The sequence below is a fragment of the Nannospalax galili genome, unplaced genomic scaffold, assembly GCF_000622305.1.
Source record: "Nannospalax galili isolate Female #2095 unplaced genomic scaffold, S.galili_v1.0 scaffold191, whole genome shotgun sequence".
Lineage (NCBI taxonomy): Eukaryota > Metazoa > Chordata > Mammalia > Rodentia > Spalacidae > Nannospalax > Nannospalax galili.
The window spans coordinates 116,038-129,839 of record NW_008331484.1 but is presented as its reverse complement, the minus strand read 5'-3'; the positions used below and the strand labels follow the sequence as shown (position 1 = coordinate 129,839).

Sequence of the window (13,802 nt, the reverse complement as noted above, 5' to 3'; positions counted from 1 at the left end):
CTCTGACCCAATCTATCCAGTATCTTAATTGAACAAAGACCTGAACTAGGACCCCATTATGTGAAAAGATGATTCCTCCTCAGTGTTGTTCATTATGTTCAGAACCATTTGAAATTAAGTTGGCTTAATGTAGGAACACCATGGCTTGTCATTCTCAAGATGTGAAGATCTGCTTGTTACAGTGCAATGACACTACCTTTAGGGGTGCATTAGCTTTAATCTGAGTTATGATTTTGTCTCTTTTCAGGGAGAAATGGAGGCCAGAGACAAGCAAGTGCTCCGCTCACTACGTCTAGAGCTGGGTGCAGAGGTTTTGGTAGAGGGCCTGGTTCTTCAGTACCTTTATCAGGAAGGAATTTTGACAGAAAATCATGTTCAAGAAATCAAAGCTCAAACCACAGAACTCCGGAAAACAATGATGCTGCTGGATATCCTGCCTTCCAGGGGCCCTAAAGCGTTTGATACCTTCTTAGATTCCTTACAGGAATTTCCCTGGGTAAGGGAGAAGCTGGAGAAGGCCAGAGAAGAAGCTGTAACAGAGCTCCCTGCAGGTAGGCCTCAAAAAGATCACTTGAAACCAGCTCCAGAATTGTTGCAATTGTGCCCTTTGAATTAGAAGTTGGTATTTTAAGAGAAGCAGGGTTCAACGGTTCATGAAAATGGGCAAGGAGTTTGGACTGAGAGGGCACAGTGTTGGACAGGTGGGATCAGGAGGTGGCATTAGGAGATGCAAGCATGGAAAGAAAAATGAACCATGAGACTGGGAGGTAGAGGAGAGAGCTCAGAGTACACTGAGATAGGCTTCCAGGGAAACTTGGCAAGTCACTTGGGAGGCATGTTCTCATCAGAGAGCCAGGTCAATCTGAGCCCTTGGCAACAGGAACCATTTGGAAAGTGCAGATGGGAAAGCAGGCTCTGGCCTACTGATAACTGATTTGTGGGATGCCAAGCTGCCAGCTGGAGAAGGTCAGATTCATGGGAGACAGTCTCTAGGAAGGCTTGCCCTGCACCTGTCCCCTTGGCCAGTCTGTGAGGCCAAAGAGATTATTTTGAAGCCTGACTTAGTTTGTTTTTAAAGGCTATTGGTTTAAAGTTGTCTTTTAAATTCAACTTTGTTCAGTTACCTGGAATATTTAATTTTGTAAGGGTATTTTGTAAGTACTTTGGAAGTGGGGGAGATCTCCTTTTGATTTTTAAGGAGAATTGGAAGCTATTTTGAAAGAGAACGTTCTGGTGCTGTTTGCCTGCTTGTGGGAGGAAGATGTGGAATCAAATACTGTTTCTGGTTAACTCCTCTCATAATGTCAACTTTTTTCAAAGATTGAGGAGGCAGAGGACTGAAGTAGAATAAAATGTTCTTTTTTATTTTGTATATATCTTTTTTTTTTAATCTGTTTTTATTTTGTTTGTATGAGTGTTTTGTCTGCATGTTTGTAAGTGTACCATGTGTGTGCAACTCCAGTGTAGGCCAGAAGAGGTTGTCGGATCTGGAATTGGGAGTTACAGATAGTTGTTAGTCACCATGTGGGTGCTGGAACTGAACCCAGGTTTTCTGGAAGAGTAGCCAGTGCTCTTAATTGCTGAGCCATCTCTCCATTTTTTTTTTAAAATGAAGATAGCCGGGCCTGATGGTGCATTCCTTTAGTCCTAGCACTCAAGAAGCAGAGGCAAGTGGATCTCTGTGAGTTCAAGGCCAGCCTGGTCTACATAGTGAGTTCCAGGCCAGCGGGGACTACAAGGAGACCCTGTCTCAAAAAGACCACCCCCCCCCCCAAAAAAAGATAATTGAAAATAGACTGAATTAGCAGATTTAACAAATCAGAATTTTCTGAGTTTTTGATAGGACCAAGTCAGGGGTCTTGAGAACTTTTTGTTACTGTTTTAAAAATATGACTGTAGGGGTTGGAGAGATGGCTCAGCAGTTAAGAGCACTGACTGCTGTTGCAGAGGACCCAGGTTCGATTCCCAGCACCCACATGGCGGCTACAAACCGTCCTTAACTCCAGTTCCAGGGGAATCCAAAGCCCTCTTCTGACCTCCACAGCTTTGCATGACACAGGTGCACTCACATACATGCAAGCAGTACACTCTTACACATAAAAAAAAAAAAAAAAATATGACTGTAACTGATTAAAAAAACAAATGCTACTAGCGAATCACTTATTATTTTTGCTCCATGGGCCTTATATTTTGAATGATTTTGAGATCATATGTACTAAGTGGTCATGATTAATTCTTTTTTTCATTAATGACATATCTGAATATCTGACCAGTAGGTGATAAACACTTAATTTAGAGAGACTTGGTAAAAATGAGTGGAAAAAACAAAAAGATCTCTTTATTTCTAGCTTGGCCAAATTGCATGTTAACATATGTTTCAGACTTTTTTGAAACCATGAAAATGATTGGCTTTTGAGGACCACTAGCATTCTCAGCTTAGATTGTCCTTAGAAAATCACACATTCCATATATCTGATCAAAACTGGGGTAAAATGTCAAAGACATTTCTACCATTTTATTGAAAGCAGAACATACAACATAGAGTTGGGGAGTATTTAAAATTATTGGTGTCTTTTTGTTGTTTGATTTGGAGGGTTCTTTTGGTAACACAGAGTTGGAAACAACAAAACAGACCAACCAGAGGCCTTTCATTGTTAAAATTCTTAATTTTGTGATCATTTTGGGTAACGTAATAGTTTCATTATGTATCTTCATAGAAGTATGGCTCCATTTTCATGTCTTCAAATTCAGAGAGCATTAAGAGAGAATTAAGGCATTCTAAGCAAATGATAAAAGTTAGAGACACTGAGGGAAAAGTAGCTTTTTAAAGATTTTTAAAAAATATTTTATTTTTTAAATTTTATGTGTATGAGTGTTATGCCTGCATGTAGGTAAGTGCTCTTGTATTGTACAATGCCCACAGAAGACAGAAGAGGCTGTCAGATCCCCTGGAACTGGAGTTACAGACAGTTGTTAGCTGCCATGTGGGTGCTGGGATTTGAACCCGGGTCTTCTGCAAGAACAGTCAATGTTCTTAACCACTGAGCCATCTCTCCAGCCCCAGGAAAAGCAGCTTTTTAAAAGGAAGTAAAGTGAAGTATGTGGTGAAAAAAAATTGAGCATATGTGTATATAAGCTTAGAAAAGGAAGGTTTTTCAGGACATCCTCATTCTGTTGATGGGTCAAATGGAAGCTAATTGGCTCTGGAGAAAACCGAATGCTGTTAAGTGTTTAATTTATTTATTTTTTGTCTTTTTGAGACAGGGTCTCCCTGTAGCCCCAGCTGGCCTGGAACTCGCTATGTAGACCAGGCTGGCCTTGAATTCACAAAGATCCTCCTGCCTCTGCCTCCCAAGTGCTGGGATTAAAGGCATACGCTACCACGCCCGGCAAGTATTTTATTTTTTAATTCAGTAACATTGCTAGTGAGAAAAAAATCTGATTTAGAGATTTGATTTATATTTCTCAGTGACATTTACATAAATTCATTCATCATTTTGGTTGAATATTGACTATGGTGCAGTGAACACCTGTCTCATCACTCAGTTTAAGGAAAGTGGTACTGCTGGGCATGATGGCACACGCCTTTAATTCCAGCACTTGGGAGGCAGAGGCAGGTGAATCTCTGTGAGTTCAAGGCCAGCCTGGTCTGCATAGAGAGTTCCAGGCCACTTGGGGCTACAGGGAGACCCTGTCTCAAAAAGACCAAAAAAAGAAAAAGAAGTGTTACTGCACTGGTTTTTAGAACCCTTTCCTTCCCAACACTGGCTAATAAGCCCTGAATTGGGGGTTTGTCATTCATTTTCTTCTTCCCTTGTAGTTTTCTAGTTCATAAGAATCACTTTTAAAATTCATGTTCCTGAAAATCTGTTCTACCACAGGTTCTAGTGTGTATAAACTTAGAAAAGGAAGATGTGTATGCTATAAACGATTTATATGAATGTGTGTGAGAGGGGAGATGGCAGAAACGATATACTTTAAAGGACTTGCTGTCAATAGCCTCTTATTTAAGACCTAAAAATATTTTGAAGTATTTAATTTCATGGAAATGCAATTCTAAAATTAAATTGGGATTTAGTCAATTGGAAACTTGTGGGGAGTTTTTTTTTTTTTTTTTTTTTTTTTTTTTTCCTGGGGTGCAGTGTAAAGCTATCGACTAGCATCAGAGTTGAATTGCAATTCTAACTTAAAGTCCTTGGAAAAAAACATTGTACTAGAATAGTTTTATTAAGCTTTGCAGTAACCCACTTACATTTTTGTACAGGCATCTTGGGTTTGAGACAAGGAGATTCTGATGCATGTGTAGGTCTATATACAGTAGTCTTTTCTTTCTTTTTGCTCATTTTGGTTGTGGTTATTAATCATATCGATTTGGTATCCTGCTTTTGGGAAGCCTTGAGAAGAAATGGGAGAGGTCTCTTTAGCTAAAAGGTTGAGCCTTCCTCAGAAATGAACTGATTTCACTCTTATTAAAGTTTTCTCTTTTTGTTTGTCAGATTCTTGGTTTTCCCCTTCTTTATGAGTTTAATTTTTGTGTTTCATTTATAAATTTTGGGACTTGTTTGGGTGATCCTAGTTAGTTGCTTTTTGTATGTATGCTTAATATAATTTTTTTTAGAGACTGAGTTGTACCTTATTCTCTCCATTGCTAACTCCTACTCCTCAGCAAATTCTTACATAAAAAATAAAACAACAACAACAAAAGCCACCATAACTCCTTTGATTATCCGAGAATTTGCCTAGGTCTCCCAATCTCTATTTTAAAAACAAAGTCTAAAAGTCTGCAATGTAAATGCATAATCGGTTTGTATTTTCCTTACCCCACAAAGACTCTTACCTTTTAAAAGAGGAATTCTGATGATAAAATGACTTAATCCACCTTGGCACAGAGAAAGGAACACTTCACAGTGTGTCCCTCTGGCCAAGGTCACATACTAGACATTAGATCAGCTGGAAATCCTCTCTGGGCCCCTGTTGGGTCATTTTAGGAGATGAGGACAGTGCTGTGTGTGGGTAAAGGCAGCCTGTGGCTGGCGCCCTGACTTCCCCTCCCTATGGGCCCTGTCTGTGCTGACAGCTCACTCCAGTGCCTGAGCTAATCTGGCTCTGGAAAGGAGGTTTATCCATAGCCCTGGCCTCACTATCTGATGGGACTTAAGTCATGGTGAGTGGCCCTTGGGCCATGGGGCTCCCTGTGGAAGCCTTGTTCACCCTGACCTGGCTGTAGGGCTATGGCTCTACCATGATTCTCTCTTGGGTAGTCTTCTTGGTAGTCCTGCCTGTTACCCCAGTCTTCCCTTAGGCTTGAGATTTGTTTTTCTCTCACCCCTCAGCCAGATTCCTGCTTTGTGGACTTTTAGTCACTATCAAGAGCGAACCACTACCCAGTGCCTCCTGCTGCTTTAGATGCCTCAGTCCTCAGTCCATGGCAGTGGCTGGCCCCAGGTTGCTACTTGCTTCAGCCTTGCCTGAACTTCAGTGGGTTGTCCCCATGGACCTTATGCCCTGAAATGCCTGGCTGTCCTCACTGGTGCAGTACACAGGACTGGTTTGCTTATTTTCCTTCTGCCCATAGACTGTAGGCTCAGCCTGTCCCTTGTGAGCTGACCTTGAGTGACCTTGCTCAGCTACATCAGCTGCCCTCCTGAGGTGCACTTTGGCTCTGAGGTGTATGCTTGGGCGTATTTGAAGTTACTAGGCTCTCATGACAGATGTATCATTACACATTGTCATAGGTTTATTTGATTTCTAACTTGAGATTCTTCTCAAGGAATCTTCCAATCAAGCCATATACCTGAGCCTGCCCCAGATAAGTGTAATGTTGATCTCAGTTTATCCAGCCTGGGTTCTATCCCTGTGCTTTACCATTGCTGGCTAAGTAATGCTTGCCTGTGACATTCTAGGCATTAAGAGAGAAAACAGCAAGATTGCTCTCTCTGGTGTCCCCTGCAGTGTCATACACTTCCTGAGGACTAAGAGTCATGGGTGTAACATGAAATGCCTCCAAATCAACTGAAGGCATTCCTTCATTCATTTGTTCAAATACTTACTGAGTATTGACCATGTGCTAGACATTAGGTGCTGGGGATATAACAATAAACAAAACAGTGGACACTCACCTGTGTTCTCCTGGGGGCAAACATTGACCATGTGCTAGACATTAGGTGCTGGGGATATAACAATAAACAAAACAGTGGACACTCACCTGTGTTCTCCTGGGGGCAAACATTGACCATGTGCTAGACATTAGGTGCTGGGGATATAACAATAAACAAAACAGTGGACACTCACCTGTGTTCTCCTGGGGGCAAACATTGACCATGTGCTAGACATTAGGTGCTGGGGATATAACAATAAAACAGTGGACGCTCACCTGTATTCTCCTGGGGGAGGGTATGGGCAGACACTTATCAAATGAATAAATTATCTGGTGGTGCTGAGTGCTGTGAAGAAACAGTGCCTGTATGTGGTGGTGAAGATGGTCAGGGAAAGCTTCAGAAAAACCACTCTAATGTGCGGACCTCACTTTTGGGACAGAATAGACAGAAGGGACCATAGGTGACAGTGTAGGAAGACATCTTCCTCACAGGAATGGATCACTTGTCACATCAGAGCAGGCTCAGTTACTGCCATTTGTTGTGATCCCTGTTGCATGCTGAGATCTTGTATGAGCCCTCTCTCCTTTCTTTAAGTTTTTTTTTTGAGTCAAGGTTTTATTATATCACCCTGACTGGCCTGGAACTTGCTATATAGACCAGACTGACCTCAAACTCACAGAAATTTTTCTGTCTCTGTCTCCTAAGGGCTGGGATTAAAGGTCAGGCCTGGCCTTTTATGATTCATTCATTCATTCATTCATTCATTCATTCATTTATTTATCTTTCTGAGACAGGGTCTCCCTGTAGCCTCAGCTGTCCTGGAACTTACTGTGTAGACCAGGCTGGCTTCAATCTTGCAGAGAGATCTGCCTGTCTCTGCCTTCTGAGTGCTAGGATTAAAGGCATATGCCACCATGCCTGGCTTCCTTTTACTTTTTATTTGTTTTTGTGCATATGAGTGTTTCGCCTGCATGTAATTGCACTACATGCGTGCATTGCCCGTGGAGGCCTGAAGAGGGTGTTGGATCTCCTGGAACTGGAGTTACAGATGGTTGATGAACAGTTGTTAGCCGCCTTGTGGGTGCTGGAAACTGAACCTGGGTCCTGTGGAAGAGTAGTCAGTGGTCTTAATCACGGAGTCATCTCTGGTCTCTGAACTGTCCTGCTCTCTGGTTCTTAAGATGAATTTGGACCATTTTGGACCTGGTATTAAGTAATATTGACCTGCATGAGAAAAGGTACCTCTTTTTACTCCTATAGTCCAGAGAAGGATGATTGGAGGTCCTCATGCTTAAGGTCCTCCGGAGGCAACAGAATTTTAACAGTGTTCAGTTGTGTTGCTTTTGCTTTTTTATGTGTTTTCCCTCGTACTGAGAGTGGCAGGAACTTGGAAGGAAGCACCACCAGGCAGTTAGGTGGATTACCCATCCTGCTTAGACATTGTCATAAGCTTATGGGGCGATTCTTATGAGATATTCCAATTATGCCACCCCCTGGAGCCTGCTCTGTTTAAGTTCAGTGTTGATTTCCCAGCCTGTGCTCCATCCAGACACTTGACCACAGCTGACTAGTGTTTGCCACAGTGACATCTCAGGAACTGGCTAAGTTTATTAGTAGAATCATGAAGTTTGTAAGTTTTCTATCTCAGTACTGTGTCTGCTGCTCTGATACTCAACAGGACGCAGGCAGATCCTGGTATCATGGTATTTGTAAACTAGGAGTGACTCACAGATCACTAGATTTTTCTCTGTGAAAATGCCTGGGAGATTGTCAGCTTGCTTATGATCACACAACTAACTGATGGAATTTATTGCTGGGCCTAGAATCCCAGCCTCCTGACTGTTGATTTAGGACTTTTTCTGCCTCACAATTTTGGCTCCCCACTGCGTTTGAAATGGAATTATATTATGCTGCAGTGTTAATAATTGAAAGAGGCCTTTTAAAAATTTGTATTAATATATATTAAGAGTAAAAATTACAAGTTTTTTAATAGTATGGTGGTATGAAATTTTCCTAAAATAGCTTAGTTTCATCAATGCTAATATTAATCATTTAAAAAGGACTCATCAGACCTTCCCCCACTCACAGCTTGTGCAAGGCTGACATAAAGGAAAGGTGGAAGACTTTTATAGAGTATTTATGGGACTGATGAAATAATGCATCTGCTGGCAGCTAATTGCAGCTCTTTCTAGGAATAGCAAAGCATGTGACAGGTTCTGCCCCAGCAGGGATGCCTTTTCACTTTAAAAATGGATTTAATGCTCTTTTTGCTTAGAAAGTCTGACTGTGTCTTTTTTCCTCCCTCCTGTGGCTTTATGGACCATTTGACTACATGAATCACCTTATTGACCATCCGTTGATTTAACCCTAGCCAAGTGTTAGAATCACCTGGGGGAACTTTTAAGCGAATACTGATGCCCAGTACCTGCCTCAGGCCAATCCACTGCAAAGCTTCTGAAAGTAAAGTCTGGGCAATGGTATTAGACATGTACTCACTAGCGTGCATACAGACAAGTTCAGGCTCAGGCACAAATGGCTTATGAAGTTATTTTAAAATATAGCAGGGAGAGACCTTGAGATCTAGCCAGCTGGTTAGATGGCTGGCTCCTTTCTTACCATTCCCTCCACAGATGTGGGCCTCCCAGAGCTGGGTGTTACTTAATGAGTTGTTCTTGTTTTCAGTGGAGAGGAGTGGGAAGGTGATAGAAATGGATATGTGGAAGGATATTAGTTTGCAGGTGTTTTATTCCTTGAATTTCTTGAATACTTGGTGAAGAATCTTCCAGAATGTCAGAGCCCAGGCAAATGTGACTCCATTACCAGCATTAAAATGCATTAGAGCTCTATGGGAATATGCAGGCTAGAGGCACATGAAAACAGACCTGGAGAGGTTTTGCATTAGCTATAGAATTTGAATTTGGGGCATATTTTCATTGCCTCTTTACACTGTGTGGTAATCATACCACCTTCCTCTGTCCCCAGTTCTTTGTGCTTTACAGATTAAATTGTGCCCAGCTGGAGATAGAACCTGCCAGTGAAGAATGAGTTGAATGCTGCTTCAGAACTCAAGGCGACTTGAGGCTGGAAGAGAGGACAGACACAGATGGCCAATGGGAAGAGCAGGATTGACCCATTCTGTCTAATGGGTGGTCAGACAGACTGTTCCTCTTCCTCTCCAGAGAGAGAGAGAGAGAGAGAGAGAGAGAGAGAGAGAGAGAGAGAGAGAGAGAGAGAGAGAGAGAAAGAGAGAGAGAAAGAAGAGAAGAGAAAGATATTAAAAAGTTTCAGGGGCTGGGGATGGTAGAATGTTTGCTTAGTATACAGGAAGTCCTAGGTTTGATCCCTAGCACTCCATAAACTGGGTCCAGTGACTCATGCCTGTAATCCCAGTATTGAAGAGGTCAAGGCAGAAGCTAAAGATCATCTTTGGCTACATAAAGAGTTTGAAGCCAGCCTGAGCTACACAAGACTCTATCTCAACAAAACAAAACAAAACAAAACAAAAAACAAAACAAAAGTTTCAGTCTTCTGAGTATCACCAAGATCCTCAGTTAATATCAGTAAAATAATACCCATATTTATTGGGGGCTTAACTATGTGCCAGGCACTGATGGAACCTTGCTGAAAGAAGAATGCCACTGGGGGTGAGTTTTGAACTTTTATAACCTGGATCCACTTCCTGTTCCTTCTCTCTCTTCTGGACTGCTGCTGCAGTGTGATAGGCCAACCTTGTGCTCCTGCCACTATGTCTTCCCCACCATGATGGACTGTGTTCCTCTGGAACTGTGAGCCAAAATAAACCCCTCCTCCCTTAAGTTGCTTTTTCCAGGGTATTTTATCACTGCAGTAGAGAACAAAATGAACCCAGCTTCCTTTCTTCATCTATGAACAGAAGGCCTCTAAGATCCATTCCAGCTCTAAACTTCCACAATTATAGGACATGCCCCAGCAGACAGGCTCTACTTGCTGTTGATAACAGCCTTATCAACAAAAGGCAGAACTGAGAAACCCTTCTAAACACTTATATTTAAACTGTAATACCACAAGCCTAATAAAGATAAATGGAAAACAAAAAGCAAAACAAAAAACCAAAAACCAAAATCCTGTGATTTGCCACTGTGATAACATAAGAAATATATCCAATTCTTGTGGCACTGCCTGACATACAATTCCCCAAATTTTTGGGATCTTCAAAGTAGTTAATATTTTTTCCATGCTACTGAGTAGCCCATAGATAGCTTCAGGCTCGGGGTAGGAGGGAGGTGGGCAGGCTCATGGAAGCTCCATTTGTCTTTTCCCATCCCTGGCCTTGTACACTACTTCATCTGTAAGTTTTACAATACTCTTTAGAATAAACTAGTGATCATGTTTCCCTCAGTTCTGTGAACAGCTTGAGCAAATTAACTGAACCAGAGGAAGGAGTCAGGGGGATGCCAAGTTCAAGCCAGCCAGGGTCCTGAACTTGTGACTGACATTGAAGTGGAAGGCAATCACCAGGACTGAATCCTCAACCTACGGGATCAGATGCTTCTGCCTCTGTGGTGTCAGCATTGAGTTGAATTAGCAGACACACAGGTGGTGTCTCCTGCAGTTTGCTTGGTGGGTGGGGAAAACATCCCACACATTTACTTAGTCACAGTAAGGGTGTGTTGATGACTGAAATAGAGACCCTAGGAGTTTGTGTATTCCTGAATGCTGTCAGCCACTGAAGATGCCTCAGCAGTGTTATTTTGGTAACAGTGTTGCCACCCTCTCTGCCATGGGGCTAAGCACAAATAGAACCGAACACTTCCAGGAATTGTCAACTTGGCACTTCCTACAAGGAGTTAGGGTTTATTTTATAACATCAAAATAAAGCTTAGGACTAAAGACTAAAACCTGTCCAAAAATGTCTAAGAAGTCAACACTTCCTTTTCAACTCCAATTTACTGTTTGGAAAAGCACACTGTTTTTTTAATGAAGGGGAAATGCCCTTCAAGGAATCATATACATCTATACTCCTTATTAACCAAACTGAAGAACAAGTACAAACACAGCTGCCTATTAAAATTAAGTAAAGCAAACATCCCTGCAGCTAACTGCCACAGCAGCCTACAAGTCTGAACTGCACTCAAAGAGGGAATGCTACCTTGCCAAGCTTTTGCTGAAACACTGGAGCTGTAGCACCAGAAAAGCGGGTTACTGGTACGGATGGCTGGAGATAGTGTGATTTAAGGGCTGCAGAGTGCGACTTGATTACAACAGCAGTGGGGCACCACACTGTCTCTTAATCACAGTCAAGCTTTTAGTCTTGCTTTGATTCTCAAGGCAGTAGAGAAACTCAGGGATTCTGCTCATTGGCCTCTATATGGCCTTGCATTAAACCCTGACCTCCTTGTCAAAGGACTAAATGAGAGTGGGACAGAGGGAGAGACTAGGCAGTAATGAATCTTAGGACCACAGGAATGAATCCTGGGACAACAGGCTGGAAAGAGATAGGTAGAAAAACCCCTCAGGCTGGGTCTGAGCAGCACTGAGGAGCAATGATGAAGAGGAGTTAGGAACCTGGGGGTCTGGAGCAACCCTGAGCTATTTGAATTAGGGGGAGGGAAAGTGAAATTTAATACGGTATTTATAGGCTATAAATTAGAAAGCTTTGGAGTCAAAGCACCTAGATTCCTAATTTGGCTCTACGACCTTGTGTGAGCTGGGGTAAGTCATTAAGTATCTCTGGGCCTCCATCTTCTCATCTGCATAGGAAGTAGTACCACCTGTCCTGTCAAGTTTCCGTCAGGAGGAAATGGGCATCTGTAATCCTAGCACTTGGGAGATGGAGTAAGGAGGATCAGAAGTTGGGACCAAAAGTCTCAGTTCATCAATCCTGTCTTCCATTTTGAGTGACTAGCGCCCCCTACCCCTCTCCTGAAGCTGTCTAGGGTCTGTGAATCATCAGTCAACTCATTAGCATGGAAAAAGATATTAACCACTTTGAAGATCTGAAAAATATTTGGAATTGTATGTTAGGCAGTGGTACAACAGTAGTTTTAAAGCCTAAATATAAGTGTTTAGAAGGGTCTTTCAGTTCTGCCTTTTGTTGATAAGGCTGTTATCAACAGCAAGTGGAGCCTGTCTGCTGGGGCATGTCCTATAATTGTGGAAGTTTAGAGCTGGAATGGATCTTAGAGACCTTCCGTTCATAGATGAAGAAAGGAAGCTGGGTTCATTTTGTTCTCTACTGCAGTGATAAAATACCCTGGAAAAAGCAACTTAAGGGAGGAGGGGTTTATTTTGGCTCACAGTTCCAGAGGAACACAGCCCATCATGGTGCAGAAGTCATGGTGGCAGGAGCATGAGGTTGGCCTGTCACACTGCAGCAGCAGTCTGGAAGAGAGAGAAAGAACAGGAAGTGGATCCAGGTTATAAAACTTCAAGGGAGTACTTCCTCCAGCAAGGTTCTACCTCCTAGAGGTTCCATAAGCTTCTCAGCAGTGCCACTGGCTGGGGACCATCTGTTCAAACACAGGAACATACGGGAGACATTTCACATTGAAGCTATCACAGAAGGACTACAGCCAAGTGGAACATTATGTGTATGGATTCTTTATTTTTATTTCATGTGTATGAGTGTATTGCCTGCGTGTGTGTAAGTGCACCCGTGTTGTGCAGTGCCCGCGGAGGTCAGAAGAAGGCATTGGATTTCCCCGGAACTGGAGTTACAGATGGTTGTTAGCCACCATGTGGGTGCTGGGAATTGAACCTGGGTCCTCTGCAAGAGCAGTCAGTGCTCTTAACTGCTGAGCCATCTCTCCAGCCCCATGTATGAATTCTTTAGTTTAAACAGTAGGACTTTGTGTGACCGTAGACAAAAAAGAAAGAAAAATGACTCTGAAGCATACTGGATAAGTTTACAACTTTGAAAACAATGGCGAAAATTGCAGGGCTCTGTAAGGGCAGGAATGAGGCTGTAGGGGAGTGCTAAGGCACCGATGGCCATCTGTATGAGTTCCTGCATTGTGCTTCCCAGAAGAGTCAGACTGTAGGCCAAGCTTGGATTGTAAGTGCTTCTGCTAGGTACTAGAGTCACCCAGAGTAGGCAAGGCAGTCCAAAAAGAAGAGTGGAAAGCTGATCACAGCAAAGGATGTTTGCAGTACACCCCAACTCTTTTTGGATTGAGCAGGCTGATACCCATGACCTGGCAAGAAATGATGATCCTCTGAAGGAGATTGTTTGACATTTTCATAGCAAGGCCCAGATTGAGGGCCAAAGGTGGTAGAGAAAACACATGAGAACCATGTTTGGAATAAGATAAATCTCTCTAAACCTGTCCAAACCAGAATACATCAAGGAAAAGTAGATTGAAAACATTGATGTTGAAAGGAGGTTAGAAAGAAAATTTGGTTTTGGTCCTGGTCACATTTCTTAGAAAACTTTTATCTTTTTTTCTTTTTTTAACTTCATTCGGGGGTGGCTGGAGAGAAAGCTCAATGGTTAAGAGTGAATACTGCTCTTGCAGAGAACCTGAGTTTAGTTCCCAGCACCCATGCATATCAGTTGGCTCACAACCACCTGTAAACTTCAGCTCTGGTGATCCAGCAGCCTCTTCTGGCCTCCCCAGGATCTGTATTCATGTGCACAAATACCCATACATAATTGAAAAATAAAATCTTAAAAAAAAAACCCTCTTATTTGGTAAACTGTTAAGACAAATCAAAATAAAAAACAAC

At 42.4% G+C, this 13,802-nt stretch overlaps 1 protein-coding gene across 4 annotated transcripts in view; it reads left to right on the top strand.

The window, feature by feature from the left end:
• The window catches only part of LOC103726267 (death domain-containing protein CRADD), a 113,525-nt gene that overhangs the window by 924 nt on the left and 98,799 nt on the right, over nucleotides 1-13,802 (top strand). For 2 of the 4 annotated variants that reach the window (XM_029558979.1, XM_029558982.1), the window contains exons 2-3: nucleotides 248-551; nucleotides 9,081-9,301. In XM_029558979.1, coding sequence (XP_029414839.1) covers nucleotides 254-551; nucleotides 9,081-9,136 — 354 coding nt within the window. In that variant the 5' untranslated portion in view covers nucleotides 248-253 and the 3' untranslated portion in view covers nucleotides 9,137-9,301. Of the gene's footprint in view, nucleotides 1-247; nucleotides 552-9,080; nucleotides 9,302-13,802 lie in introns of those variants that run through there. The other 2 variants (XM_029558988.1, XM_029558985.1) reach the window with 1 other exon arrangement.